The sequence below is a fragment of the Notolepis coatsorum genome, assembly GCF_963971535.1.
Source record: "Notolepis coatsorum genome assembly, chromosome: 10".
Lineage (NCBI taxonomy): Eukaryota > Metazoa > Chordata > Actinopteri > Aulopiformes > Paralepididae > Notolepis > Notolepis coatsorum.
This window is the reverse complement of record NC_140174.1, coordinates 51,902,029-51,917,805: the sequence shown is the minus strand read 5'-3', so window position 1 is coordinate 51,917,805 and position 15,777 is coordinate 51,902,029. Positions and strand designations below refer to the sequence as shown.

Sequence of the window (15,777 nt, the reverse complement as noted above, 5' to 3'; positions counted from 1 at the left end):
AGTTTATATTGAACACGGTATTAATAAACGCTGAAACTTACCCCAGTCTCCTCGGGCCGTTGGGCGATCAGCTTGGAGTAGACAGTTTTCTATTATGGGATGTTGATCTAGATCAGGGGTGGCCAACCTTTTTTGAACCAAGATCTACTTTTTTATTTACCACCTAGCCCGAGAGCTACCAGCCAAAATTGTATATTGTAAGCCGTCATTTGAGGCTTTATAAAAGCTTAATAATCAAATTTTATTAATCAAGATCTACTTGAAATCAGCCCGCGATCTACCTGTCGATCGCGATCGACTGGTTGGGCACCACTGATCTAGATGAACCATTTCCAGGTTGTATAATACTATATACGTCCAAATAACGTTGTTTATTGAGTTAGGGCGAGCGATTTATTATCCAGTGTGTCGAGATGGAGTCCTGCTAACGATCGCGAGTGCCCGGACGAAATATGGGTGAGCACTTCCTGTTTGGCGCGTCACTTCCTGTTGGGCGATCTGCCGATTGGCCACCAGATGGCGCTCTTGAACCGTTAGAGAGTTGAGTGGAGATCAGCAGTATATCTCAGGTCCCCGGAGGAGAAATATGATTTCGATCACAGATTTTTGAAATATTGATATCAAAGACGTGTTACGGCGTCTTCGGCAGAATGAGCATGGCGGGCAATGACGAGTTTCGGCGTTTCCGGCGATTAAAGTGTTAAGCAGCTGCCCTGTGATCAGATGAATCCATATTATTTATTTTTCCGACATCAAATGCGTAATTTCTTATCGTACAAATATTGTCATATTGGGGGGGCAGGTGGCGCACGGAGATTACGTTCGTCACCAACACCGGGAGACACTGGATTCGCCTGTTCGAATCCAGCTCCCGGCGTTGCTATCAGCTTGGCTGGCCTCTCACACTGATACAATTGGCTGTATCAGGGGGTGGGAAAGCTGAAGGGTGGGTCCTGGGCGTTGTGGACAGCGACCCCTACAGTTCGGTCGGGGCGCCTGCTCAGCAAGGGTTGGAACTAAGGAGAGATAGTGTGGCCTCCCACACGCTACACTCTCCCCGGTGAGAACCTGCGCGGCCAGGTTGGCCTGCCCCAGGCTGCACATGCGTCGGAGGAAAGCATGTGACAGTCTCCGGTCTCCCGGACCAACAGTAGGGGAAAGTACGCAACAACCAGGAAGGGTGGGATGGGAGAAAAATCGGGAAAAAAGGAGGGGAAGAAAGATAAAAAAAATAAAAATAAAAATATTGTCATATTTATTTTAATTATGATTAAGTAATTAATTCCAAGGAGGCCTGTAGCGTTGACATGAAGGAATCACTATGAGAACACAGTCTGTCAAGTTAATACAATTTTAAATTAGTCAATCAATCATAAGACTGCTCCTCAGCACTCTTAAATCTGCTCTCAGCCACGATCAAATCTGATCTCAGGAAAATTTGGGGACTCCCGCTCCCAGCCCTAATATGTCTTAAATGGGCCGAAATCTGGCTAAGACGAAATTTTTGGTCGTAAATTCGTTCGAGAATGAGACCCAATGTCCCTCAACACCCTGCGGGTTGTACTATGTGCTATTGTGGTTAGCCCTTCCGCTGATCGACGGATAAGAGAGTGTGACTTACTGCAACTCCAAAAACAAAGTGTGAACCTTGATGGTGCTTGATTTGCAGTAAGTGCTGAAACGACACATAAAGAAACAGTTGACGTTGACAGTGTGGCACAGTTCATGCATGAAACACAATACCACAATATGTACAGCAAAAGTCAAATAAACTATGTTTTATATATTAGAACTAATTACATGCATTTTTTTACTTCCTTTTCCTTTAGGAAGAAGTGAAAATATCACATTCAAAGTGTACAAAAGCTATATTTTAGCAGGTTACCAGAGGTCCTACGCATCAGGTTAACTTAGAATAGGAGTTCTTAGCTAACCTCATTCTGTCTCCTTAAAAGGACAATCCATATGTTATTCCTATAGATCACTGCACTTCCGCATTACATTGAGCTCATGGAGGAGAGAGCGGGGGGAGAAAATGAATGAACAAGCTATAGTCACCTTTTCGCACCTACTCCTGAACTACGCATGCACAGATTGCCCACGGAGTCTCTCTGGATTGTGCAGAGATTTAGGTTCATCAATCTGCGCATGCGTAGTTCGGGAGTAGGTGCGAAAAGGTGTTCAGGAAACTCATGTGTATAAAAGTCTATTGGATCATGTCTCCAGGACCCCCACAGCCGAAGCTACAACCACTTAATGTCAAGGCTCCAATAAATATTTGCAAATATGAATAACTCCCCAAAAGCCAGAAACAAGAGCACTACGACTTGAACTTAGGGCTTCTGCAAAACAGTCAAATCGCATGTCTTAATGTCTGTGAAGGACAGGTTGTGGAGAGAGGTTAGATGCCGTTTCAGTTTGTATGTATTGTAAACCCTTTGAAGTTTACCAATTCCCTTGCTCCAATATTAAAATCGCAATGTTACACAGTGAGCAACATAGATCTTGTCAAACTCTCCCATTCCTTATCAATGAAGCAGCTTCATATTTCAGGCCTCTATTCTCCTGCTCTTAGAAGCTTTCTGCATGTGTTACTCTGTCCTTTGACACTATACTTGCTTCATACAATAACAAGAGTATGTCTTACCTGAGGCCATCGTCATCGAGTGACAGATCAACCTGAATAGTATGCTGCAAAGGTTAAATGAGAAGTGATGAATTATTCGCATGGCAATAGAAATAACACTATTGTAACTGTGCTAATTACTGTATATTGCGTTACATTGAACGTTAACAACAGTGTTGTAGGTTAAAGCTACTATGTATACTAAAAATCACATATTTTGTTAGAATTATGCATCCAAAACATATCTTAACCCTTTGGTTGCCGAAAACGGAGATCTACGTTTCTGTGGCCCAGCGCTTGAGTGCCGGAAACGTAGATCTACGTTTCTGTTTCGGTATTTCTTTTATTCGCTATTGCCATTCATAATTCATCTGGGCAGCCTGTGCATGCTGTACTGAATGTGTCTGAGATCGCAGATGGTCAATACCACCGCCTACTGCCTTGCGGCCGCTATTGCACTCCATTTGAAACGATGTAGTTTGTTTTCTGGGCCGAGCTGAGCCGTGCGGGCGGGGTTTAAATACTCAATCGCTTACAACGATGCATCAACTAGGCTGCCCCCCCCCCCCCCCCCCCTCGTTCATATGCAATGCCGGATAACGTGGGACGGACTACCGCGACCAGTACTTGGAATGGCGATCAGATAAATGGATTATTTTTTTTGCATTACATCAGAGACAAGGTAAGGACAGTATATATCCAATTTTGCGTTGATCTGATATTTTTTTCTCCCGCGATCGAAGCTGTCTGTGTGGAATGTGTGTGTGCTGTTTCCCGTTGGTCACATCACAGCACGGAGGGGCGCCCCACTCCAAGCCCCCTTTCATGCGTGCATGAGGAGACATAACGATAATCTAGCGTTGATTTCAGGAAGATTCGATAATCAGGCGATAAATGGCAACGTGATAAGTGGATTTAACTAAAGGTCTGTTTTCGCGTCTTTTCCTGGGATTACTCAGAATCACTCAAACTATACTCATATTCACCACGGTATAAAACGGAAATGTATGGATGAATAAATTATCTGTTTTTTGCATGTTGACCAGAAGAAACTCACTGACAATCGACAACGTTATTAGATCAATAGCTATAATATTTAATATAGTTTTAGCACTCGCAAACACGGCATTCTCTCCATTGAACAAAGCGCTGGCACAAACGGCCATACGCCCACAGCGACCTCCGGCGGTCAATGTGGAGTTTTTTTCACCAGTGTAGCAGCAGTGCAAAGAGGTTTCATGTCCTTCTATCCAATCCAAATATATATATATAAAAGAAGGAAGGGTCATCACGTCAGAATACCAGCTTGCTTGGTGCCAGACGTTGGGGTGCGGTCAATGAAACTCACTTACTGAGAGTCAGTGCGGCTCATTCTGCAAGGACTTACGACAAAAAGGGCTTTCTGTTAGGGCCATTTGAGACCTTTCCGGGACGATTTTGGGATTCACCAACCGTCCCAATAAAACATATAATTAATATTATATTATAATATATTGTCTATATTGTCTTGCCCGAAAAGGTCTCAAATGGCCCTCAGAGAAAGCCCTTTTTGTCGTAAGTCCGTTGGAGAATGAGACCCAGTGTGTCCATGTTAAGATATGTTTTGGAGCTAAATCTTTAAAGAAAATTTTACACATTGCAGCTTTAATGGCAATTCATTGTGGTGATGTTGATATGAGAAGCTCACCAGGTCCAGTGTACGTGCTTGAATGCTGGTCATGTTAGCCATCGTCGTCTTACTCACGACTTTCTGAAGAACCAGTGCTTCAATGTCAAACGCAACAATTTGAATTGGAACAAAGTTCTCATTTTTGAGTGAGATGATATTCTATAGAGGGGAAAGACACAATCTAGTCAAGTGAAACCACGACAGTGTTATCAATAATTCTACATCCTCGTCATTGGGATTAATGCTTATCAACTCATAAATTGACTGTTTTCGATGGTAAGAAATTATTTGTTACATACTCACACAATCATAAGAAATTACTTTCATCATATGTAAAAGATTACCGTAATTTTCTGACTATAAGCCGCGCCTTCCCCCCCCCCCCCCCATTTTTCGACCCTGCGGCTTATATAACGGTGCGGCTTGACCAAACCCAAAAATGTAAAAATCGAAATATTGCTTTTTTGACTGCATTGAAATGTTATTTATCTGTTCCCTTATTTGCTAAACTTAATACAACTTGTAAATGAGTTAATTATTGTTATTTGTCCGACAGTATTGTGTCCCAATGCTAATTACATATGGTAATTAAACATTAAAACACCTGCGGCTTATAGTCCAGTGTGGCTTATATATGTACACATCATTCAATTTAGCTGCTGCGGCTTATATTCAGGTGCGGCTTATAGTGCGAAAATTACGGTACTTATGCTATTTATTTTGTTATGATAAAAAAAAAACGTCATTAGATGTAAGAGAAGTGGATTACTTGCACTAATGTTTCTGATGGAGAAATTCATTATTAATTCAAATGTTTAATTTGGTTGAGTGCTACAAGGGAAGGAAGAGGTCCTGGAAAATCAATTACCGTAATTCCTCTAATAGTAACCGGTATTCAATTAAAAACCGGGTCTCTATTAATGACCGGGTGCGCTGTTGAGCTAAGCAATTATAAGCCGGCATCCTAATACAAGCCGGGTTTCATGTATATTAGAGGAATTACGGTATTTCCCTCAACGGATTTACCATAGGCAATATATTTTGTTATTGTTGTTATATCATATGCTGGCCTGGCTGTGCAGTAAATACCATATAATGGTATGGTGTTAATGTTTACCAAGAGAGTAAGCCTACCTCAGAATTGTATAAAACGAAGTTATTATTATTATTATACCAGTATTGTGATTGCACTATTTTACTTTATTTAACTTTTTTTGACCACCTGTAATTGCACTGTTTACTACCGTATTTCATACAGTACTTGGTTTCAATAAATGAACCCAGTACATTTTACTGGGTTCAAACTGATACAAAATGTTGATTTGAAATATAGGCCTCTCTCTTATACATGCCTCCTCCTAATACAAGCCTGGTATCCGCTACAGTTGAAACAAATACAAGCCAGGGTTACTATTAGAGGAATTACGGTATTAAAATACATTTTAGACTAGATTCTTTGCAAAAAGAAAATGCTAAACACGTTCCAGAGATTCAAGAAAGGCATGTACAATTGTGGAAAAGGTACAAAATACAGGACTTTTTTATATATGTATACCCACTTACAAAAGGTGGGTAAACTGTGTTTAGGTGGGGTTACATCGCTGGTGTAGCGTAGGCAGTAATGGCCAATACTCACTGTGACCTCCATGTTGACCGAGTGCGGGGTGAAGTACACCATGACCGACTGTACCGACACAGGCGTAATGGTGACACTCCGAGGGAAGAGGAAGAATATTATCAGACTGCTGAGGAACAGACACACCACCATAGAGATGCACATGTAGAGCTTCCTGAAACAACACACACACACACACAGTCCTCATTACTATATGTGGCCAAAGTTAATCAAGGGTATCCAACAGAGTTGAACATATTATAAACACGTGATACACAATTTACGGGGGACTCCCTTTTCGCCTACTTTGTGCTATAGCGCCAATTTCATCAACTAGTGGTCAAAAACTCCATTGGATACCTTTAAAAGGAACACACCAACATTATGGGACATGCGCTTACCGTCTTCTATATGCTTCCCCCTCAAATGTATATACTCTTTTTGTACTCTGGTATGTCATAAATGTCTAAATATAACAGTAATGTCTACCTGTATGTCATGTATGTCATATATGTTATGATGAATTGAAAATGGGGGACCCTGATGTAAACAAGACGAAAGTCTTTCTCTGGTCTGCATCCCCTTAACAATTGTGTGTATTGAGCTGTACTGTATTGTACCCATTCTGCAATCTGTTAATACAATTTTCAATCAATCAATCAATCAAGTCAGACAAGAAGATAGATACCAATTGCAATTTCCTCTATGTGCTATCAGTAGAAAGCTAGCCTAGCGTAGCACAAATGAAGGGGAGCGGATACAGACCACTAGCCCATCTTAAAACTCCGGGAAAGAGGGGCGGCTAAGTGGCGCAGTGGGCAAGGCGCTCGCCACTAACGCAGGATACGCTGGGTTCGAGCCCAGCTCTCGGCGTTGCTACCAGCTTGGCTGGTTGTTCATACTAACACAATTGCAGTGTTAGGGGTGGGAAAGCTGGTGGGTGGGGATTGGACATTGTGGACAGCGACTCCTACAGGTCAGTTGGTGCACCTGTACAGCAGAATCAGGAAGTAACGGGGGCAGCGTGAGCCTCCCACGCGTTACTCGTCGCCACTGAGAGATCGCGCTGTTCAAGATGCGACAGCTGCCTCCTCGTGTACCGGAGGGGACACGTGATGCAAGGCTTGGTCCTCACTGCAGCCGACCAGTGGGAGGCATAGTCTAGCAACGTTCGAGACAGAGGAGGGGAGAATTGAAGGGAGAATTGGCGATGGGATTGCGATTGGGATGGGAGAAAAATAGAAAAATAAGGAGAAAAAGTGGCCCGTATCCTTTTCCATTCATTTGTGCTAAGCTAGGCTAGCTTGTAGCCGGATAGCCTTCTACTGAACGCACAGAGTGAAAATTGGTATCAATCTTCTAGTCTGACTCTGGAGAAGATGGTAAAGCTTCATATTTCCTATAATGTTGACGTGTTCCTTTAACATGTCTTACTCTACACAGACTACAAAACTAAAAACAGGCACAGGAATGGGTCGTAGCATACAAGCGTCGGCACACTGATTTTACACAGATTTTATTCATGCCAAAGAAATCTGGCAAAGAGCAGCACGCTCAAAACGTCACCTCGTTTTGTGTGAATTAATTAATTGCATTGCAAGCCATCAGTGGTAACTTCCTGTCATATGAACACACACACAAACACAAATTTGATCCAAATGACATGATGTAGTATAACATTAATTATCATGTACACACACAAGTGAGAACAAACAGAGAAACACACATGCAAACACAAAACATTAATTACAGTATATGTCAACATGTATTTAACTACGAACAAAAGCAAATATAGACACAGAGAGGGAGAAACAAACACATAAACACACACACACTATATATATATATATAGTCTGCATTACATGATCGCATGTATGACATTAATCATCACTCACACTCGACCAGAGAGGCAAATGTACAGACACACAGATTATCCACATTACATGATATAAGTGGCACATGGAGAACTAACAGCTGGTGAACTTGAGAACTGTTAGGACTGTCTGACTCTTAACTACTAAACACTGCACCCTGGCGCAGTGTGCTACTACTATGTATACCATAGGGGTGTAACGGTACACAAAGACCATGGTACGGTACGTACCTTGTTTTGAAGTCAAGGTTCGGTACAGTGGGGGAAAGTTTGGCTTTCCATGTTCCACTCAGGGGTGATGTAGTGTGCAGTAACTAATTGTACTTGTAGGGCTGTCAATGAATATTCTATATTGAAATTAATAATCGACTTGTAAATTATAATAATTATATTAGATTGTGGAAAAAACAGCCCCCGGTGGGCGGTCGTTAGTGGTTAACATACCGTTGTATTAGTTCGGTACACTACACAGCCGTTCGGTACGGTACGGTACACACTGAAACGGTTCGGTTCGGTACGGATACGTGTACCTTTACACCCCTAATACCATATGTAGCACTTGTGTCACTAACAGTAACAGCTGTTCGCCACGGGCACAGTTCTAGATTCGAATGAGGAGAGGAGTAATATACACAATTAAAGGAATAGTAGACCAGAGACAGAGTTATAACAATGACCGGTGTTTTATTTCTAAGCGCGCTAGCTAGACATACAGACATACAGACGTGAAGTAAACAGTAGTAGTGTGAAGTATCCCCTTTAGGTTCTTTCATAAACCACTCCTTCTTTCGGGAGGGTTAGTTCGAAATCAAGTTCTAGGTTGATTGGATTAACACATTAGGGTTGGTTCAGACATCTCTGAGGTTATCTCTAGCTAAAGCTAGGTTCAAGGTTGGATATTGGATGTATCCCTTTATCATGAGTAACTCGTTATCTTTTCTTCTGCAATTGCAGATCAGTAAACTCTATATCAGTTTATCATTTCAATAGGTAAGTGTTTAAACATATTAATTTAAACCTTTAAATGTGCAGGGAATGCAAGTACCCTATTAGGTGAAATGCCCCTTTAAACTCTTAAGTACCAATATAAATATTCCAGGTTATAGGAATGCAAATACCTTATTAGGTGAATTTACCCTTTAAACCATCTTTCTTTACAGGCGAACCATCAGTGATTCAGCTATAATCAATGTCATCAATGAGATTCAAGTATCTTACTGGGTACATAGACCCTTTAACTCGTCCTCTATAATGGAGAACATCAGTAGTTCAGGTATCTTACTGGGCGTATTTAACCTTTAATTCTCCTTTCGTAATGGAGAATTATCAGTGGTTCAAGTATCTTACCAGGGAACAAACTTAACTTTTTGACTTACCAGCCATTTGGCTGGTAGATTTTAAAAAGTACCAGCCATCGAGATGTTTTACCAGCCAAAAATTATAAATAGCTTTTTAGTATATCGCCATGTGTTATTATTACTATATAATACTCTCGTATGCTATTTTCAATTAATATCATAAACAACATAAGGAATATTAGCATAATTTTGAGTGGACTGAAGGAATGAGTCAGCGTTAATAGTTTTAAATGCAAATAATTTATTGCGAATTTATTTACAATATGGAAGCAAAAGAATTAAAGAATATATTAAAACAACTTCAAACAAGATAAACAAATCCATACTTGCCACCTACAAGGCAACAAGGGATGTTAGCGGAGTCTGTAATGCATCCAGCCTTGTATGGAATAATAATATAATAATAGATGATAATAATAATACCGTCCACCCCTAATATAATATAATAATAATCTGGTCAGCAGCCTCCACTGATGTAGCGTGATTCAAACCCCCTCAATGTGCAGTTTCTAGTTAATCAGTTAGTCAGTTACGCAGCCTCCACTGATGTACAGTGACGAGTGAATCTGGTAGTTGGTTTATGACGTTACGAGTTAATCAGTCAGCAGCCTCCACTGATGTTATGACGTTACAAACGCGAAATAACATTATACATTATGCTCCGCGAAATAAAGAGAGCTTATTATTAATCAGTCAGCAGCAGCCTCCACTGATGTTATGACGTTACAAACGCGAAATCACATTATGCTCCGCGAAATAAAGAGAGCTTATTATTAATCAGTCAGCAGCAGCCTCCACTGATGTTATGACGTTACAAACGCGAAATCACATTATGCTCCGCGAAATAAAGAGAGCTTATTATTAATCAGTCAGCAGCAGCCTCCACTGATGTTATGACGTTACAAACGCGAAATCACATTATGCTCCGCGAAATAAAGAGAGCTTATTATTAATCAGTCAGCAGCCTCCACTGATGTTATGACGTTACAAACGCGAAATAACCAGGGTACAAAATATGCCTCCACATATTTGGTCAAATCAAATGCAAAATTAAATATCAGAGCACAATCAAAAACACGATTGCAGGTTTTTTTGTAGGCTAAAGAACGGATGAAGACAGACCTCGTGTGCGTCTCATGTTACAAACTTGATCTCGTGAGCAGAGCGCATCTCATTTACATTTAAAGGTTCATTGTTTGTAAACATTAGAACGGACACGTGAGACGTGACACACACACACACACAGTTTCACTTTCGTTTCAACTCACCACGCCCGCATCCAATAGGGGCCAGCTGCAGCCCCGGAGATTGTTCCAGATTGGGCAACTTTCGCCCGCTCCCACGACATTTCTCCCTCCAGCTGGAGGCTACTCATATCATATTAATGGCGACGCATGCAGTGGATTTTGTTGGCCGCCAGATGGCGCCCAGGCCTTAATTTATGACGGCCAAACATTAAATCTACCAGCCTGTGGCGGTGGGCGTGTGACTATTTTGTACCCTGTATCTTACTGGGTGTATTTACCCTTTAATTATCCCTTCTTATAGGAGAAATATCAGTACCCATATATCAAATCAAATCAAATACAAAATACAATGTCAAAATAACAAAGGTGAACGGGGTCGAAGCCCTTGGAAGTTCTTATGACTCAAGTTCAATCAGTTCAATCCTACCGGACTGTTGGGGCAACAGGGGTTGAGCAACAGGGGTATTCGAATCAGGCCGGCATTAGCCTTGATCTATATCAGAGGTTCAGTGGGTTGGCTCGCCATCTTGTATCGGTCCGGCACACTGCCTCGTCCCGCGTGGGCACACGTGGTGAATGGTGGTCGGCCGGGACTCCTGGAACTGCTCCCAGGGTGGAACGGGGTGCTAGAAAAACCTGGCCAAAACCGTAGGCTACTTTAACTGCAACGCTTCTTCGGTTTTGTAACTGGGGGAATCTTTTATAACTGTTTGACAACTGTTTTGTGGTGGTATTTCATCTCGGTATCCAGCAACTTTTAGCTGCGGCTATCTCCGTCAATCTGGAATCTCATCTGGCGTAGTGCAAGACTCACCTGCCGTAAAGCAAGGCGTGGCTGTCGTGACATCTATCTACGGCATGAAGTAATTTAAAGGGCAGTGCAGCAATTCAAAGGATTTGGTCAAAGTTGCTAATCTCATACGAATATACATATGACCCAATAATATTAACTACTTATGTTCTTACATAATAGCATTAACTATTTATGTTCTTATTCAATGGCATTAACTATTTATGTCCCTATGACTAAATAGTTATGAATCTGAAACCTGGGTTACACATATATATACTATTATCGAGTATACATTGTCTACAGTTTATTACAATTCTATTATTATTATTATGTTCTATTCTATTATTATATTTTCCCTTGCCTGTACCTCCCCCATGTTGCTATGACACTTGCATTTCCCCAAGGGGATTAATAAAGAAACATTTGACTTGACTTGATATTGTGAAATGCAGTAATACATGTATACTATAAAGACAAACACACACTCACATGCATACATATACACACACACACACACATACACCACACCACCACTATGCCTTACGTGTGTTTTGGTTTCAGCCTCGTGTCATTACATGATATTACAGCAACCAGCTGGTCGTGGCCTGCAAATAGGAAAACCAGAGAAGGAAATTAGATCCTACTGAACAATAGGAATGAAAGGAGCTTGAGCCCATAGACGTTGCATTGTATTTTGAGAACAGCCAAAAGGGCCCCAGACAAAGGAAAGGGACGGCATCCCCAAGTACAAATGATCTACTATCCAAACCCCACACTCGTAAACGTTAGGTTATAACTATAACCAAGTTCTGTTAACACTAGTGAACGCTCAGCGTCTCATGCATAATCTCGCTTCAGCGTATGCACACTGAATAAATTTCAAATGTACCTTTAAATGCCAGCATTCATCTGGCCACACCCCCATCCGCCTACCTACATAAGCCGGAATGGGCCACACACTCATCTCCTTCCCAACAAATTTCATCACAATGAAAAATCAAGGGCCTGCAGCAGCGTCTAGACGCTGAGCGTTCACTAGTGTTAACAGAACTTGGTTATAGTTATAACCTAACGTTCTGTGCCACACTAGCTCACGCTCAGCGTCTCATGCATAATAGGAGCTGAGCGGGAGCTAGAAGCTCGACAAATGTACCCTGCTGAGGCCCTCCACAACCATCAGACCAGGGAGGGCCGAGCCCCCCCGACCCACCCTAATGGAGGGCACCCCCCCTATTGGTGGCTTCACGGGAGGGCGACGGACCCGACCGTGCGAAGAGGCACTCAAGCAACTCAACGCACAGGGTGAGCAGACCGTGGCTTGACCCCACGACTACACACACGCACAACCCGCATGCCACCCGGGAACGAACGGAGGAACAACCTCGTTACTGCCCCCAAAATCACGGGGTCAAGGGCAAACCCAACCCCGTGGCAAGGCCGTAGCAGCGGAGCGCGAAGGAAGACCCAGACCCACCAAAAGGACTGGACTCCCCGGAATGGGGGCCCGGAGAAGTCCATGATGCCAGCATCAAGACCCCACCAGGTGGGCACGTAGTGCCCCGCCCCCCACATCGCCAGCGTATTCGGACAAAGGCCCCTCAGTTACTGCACCTGGTATTCCCAGGCGGAATCCCATCCAAGTACTAACCAGGCCAGAACCTGCTTAGCTTCCGAGATCGGACGTGTTCAGGTTGGCATGGCCGTAAGCCGAGCGGGCCCTGTCCCCCCAATAGTACACCGCCTGGCACACTGACCCTGCAGAACAAGCAGTCAGCATGGCCGTAAGCACACAAAAAAGGTTAACCAACCCCCACCCAATGGGGTCGAGGCAGAGAAGGCTGACACGATCGGCAGACGTCATGAACGTGCAGGGGCACCCTCAAACGGTGAACCCGGGAGTTGACACTGCTCCAACACACCAGGGAATCAACCACCTCGGTGTTACCCAATGCGGTGGTTGTTCCTATAACCCCTCAAGAAAAAACTCCAAAACACACCTGCGGGTATACACCGGCTATACCGCAGTACAAGTGATTCAGTTTTCAAAAAAGGGTTAACCCAGGCCTACAGGTCGACGAAACATTACTTCGGACCGGGCCTGGCGGTACGGGAAGCACAGGGTCACCAGAGGAGGTCAAAAATCACCCCCACAGGCCCCTCTTCGCCATGCGTGAGAGAGGAGCGAAAAAGAACGGAGAACCAGCCCCTAAGCACACCGTACTTGGTATTCCCAGGCGGTCTCCCAACCAAGTACTAACCAGGACCAACCTGTGTAGCGGCCGAGATCCGACGAGATCGAGCGTGTACAGAATGGCATGGCTGTAAGCCATTACGACAGTGCTGAGTAAAAACGTACTCAACCAGGGTCTCCATAGCGCTTAACCCTGTGACACCCGGACCGACCTGGCATTTTTCCCCCTGAAAAAAGCCCAAGTCCCTCAGGGTACCACAACAGCAGATCTGCAGCCCCGGCGGACAACGGGTTCAACTGATCCGGACCAGCGCGACCAGAACCAGTCCCGTGCCCTAACCACGCCGACATGCCTACTCCAGGAGAAGGGCAGATATGCGTGTCGATCTTAACATGAAAAGAAGGCGCCACCCAGACGTTCGGGCGAACCGCGCCTGGTGGCCCACCCCAAGGGCGTGAGACCCCTCTACATATGTTCAGATCCATTCCGTCATCATCCCCCAGACATGAACGAGAATCCGTCGAAAAACCAACCCAGGTCGTGGGATTTGGTCGTCGGAAGAGGAAAAACCCCCATCTCAGTTGCTTTATAAAAACGCTGTTTCAACCACAAGCAACCAAGGCGTGCCAGTCAGTCGCCTGTTAACAGCGAGCTAGCACTATACGTGCGTCGGGACACACCCCCATCAATGAACAGGCTATTTAGACCTGTCATTGAATCCCCAAGGCGCCCAGGGGAACGACAAGAGGGGTGTGACACTTCCTAACTCCAACACTTTGTGAATAGAAAAGAAGGAAGCATCAACAGTATGTATCCCAGTCTACACAGCCAGGGGTAAAAATTGTTCACATTTTTACATCCCACCACCCTCCCATAGGAAGGAGACGGGGATCCCCAGAGAGACTTCCCACGCGAGCTGTACAGATTGAAAAGAATATATTGCACCTTGAGCCATGTAAAAAATTGGTTTTAGGGCTCTCCGGGGAAGAGGCCTGAACCCATACACACTCAACAATCGAATTGAATCGAATACATATACAATAGAACAGGACACCTTCTAGAGGGTCCACTCACTTTGACAATCTGAGGAGGAAGGCTCTGTACTCTGATGGAGGCTCCCTCACATGGAAGAAGGAGTCCGAACTCACAGAAGGCCCGAATAAGCGCTTGGTGAGGAGGAGCCCTGACCACCCCCCTGAAACAGATCCATCACATGGACCTGAACAGCACACGGAAGTCCTACCAACAGAGACGCGCACGGTGACGTACTCTATGGTGGGGGAATTCCTGCGGTGCACACGCCCAATATACCAGGCCGTGGGACCAGGAAACCCCCCCCCCCCCGTAACGTGCCGAACCGCCACGTGACGGGAACCTTGAAGGACAGGGGGTGTACCCCTGACCGACAGAAACAAGGGGAAGAGGAAAAGTTACCAGTTCACCCCTTTACGACCCCACACCCATGATACGATGTAATGACAAAAAGAGAATATGACACAGTCATAGTCAGCTCTATGAAGCGTCTGACAGCTCCACACAGCGCATGAGCTAACCTGCTATCTGATTTTTACCAAGGAAAAAACACAGAATAGAGAGGGCTCTAAGAGCCCCGGTCCAACATACACATGTGCTTCTGTGGCCAGTCCAACCCAGTTGTAGGTCACATGACACACACAACCCATCATCACCTACAAAAAATGGCAAAAACACTCAACAGAGGAACGCCGTTTTTCACAATGAGAGAATACATAATTCTCGATTAGTAACGGCCACAGGCCTTGCTAAGCACACACGACAGCGACCAAACCATCTTTTCTTTTAGGAAAATAAAGTTTCTCCAGCAGTTTTAGCACAACCTCAGCAATCAAGCTAAGGGTTACATCGCATCCCTACCACACAAAAGACACAAATAGTGCACAACATGTCTGATAGGAGGATGAAAAAGTCCCCAGGGAACCGGCGGGAAAACACAATCCTCTTATTTTACCCTCAATACGGCCAGTTAAAACAGGAAAACCTGTCAATATGTGAACACACTGTTCATTGTCATCACAGGCTGAGAAAAGAACATTCTTTTACTCACTTGTCACCAGTGTTGGGACTAACGCGTTACAAAGTAACGCGTTACAGAAACGAAGTTACTTTTTGCCGCAACTAGTACTCTAACGCATTACTTTTGAAATTCAGTAACGCTACTTACGTTACTGAATGGTTTGTTAGTTCGTTACTGCGTTCTTTTTATGTAGATTCATAGCGAGCGTCCTTATTTCGCCTGCGTTTGTTTTGTTTACTGTAGACTGAAAGGCGCTATATAAAACGAAGTATTATTATTATTATTATTTCTTTCCGTAGCCTCATTCTGGTTTTCGCACTTCTGATTGGCCACTGACGTTCTGAAAGAAAT

The 15,777-nt window shown here is 43.8% G+C and overlaps 1 protein-coding gene across 1 annotated transcript in view; it reads right to left on the bottom strand.

The window, feature by feature from the left end:
* tmem106a (transmembrane protein 106A) overlaps window positions 1-15,777 on the bottom strand; it is a 60,573-nt gene that overhangs the window by 8,435 nt on the left and 36,361 nt on the right. The window contains exons 3-7 of the mRNA XM_084322417.1: window positions 11,726-11,786; window positions 5,932-6,085; window positions 4,314-4,454; window positions 2,648-2,691; window positions 1,622-1,675 (exon numbers count right to left, since the gene is read on the bottom strand). Of these exons, the coding sequence (XP_084178543.1) occupies window positions 1,622-1,675; window positions 2,648-2,691; window positions 4,314-4,454; window positions 5,932-6,085; window positions 11,726-11,786 (454 nt within the window). The remainder of the gene's footprint in view (window positions 1-1,621; window positions 1,676-2,647; window positions 2,692-4,313; window positions 4,455-5,931; window positions 6,086-11,725; window positions 11,787-15,777) is intronic.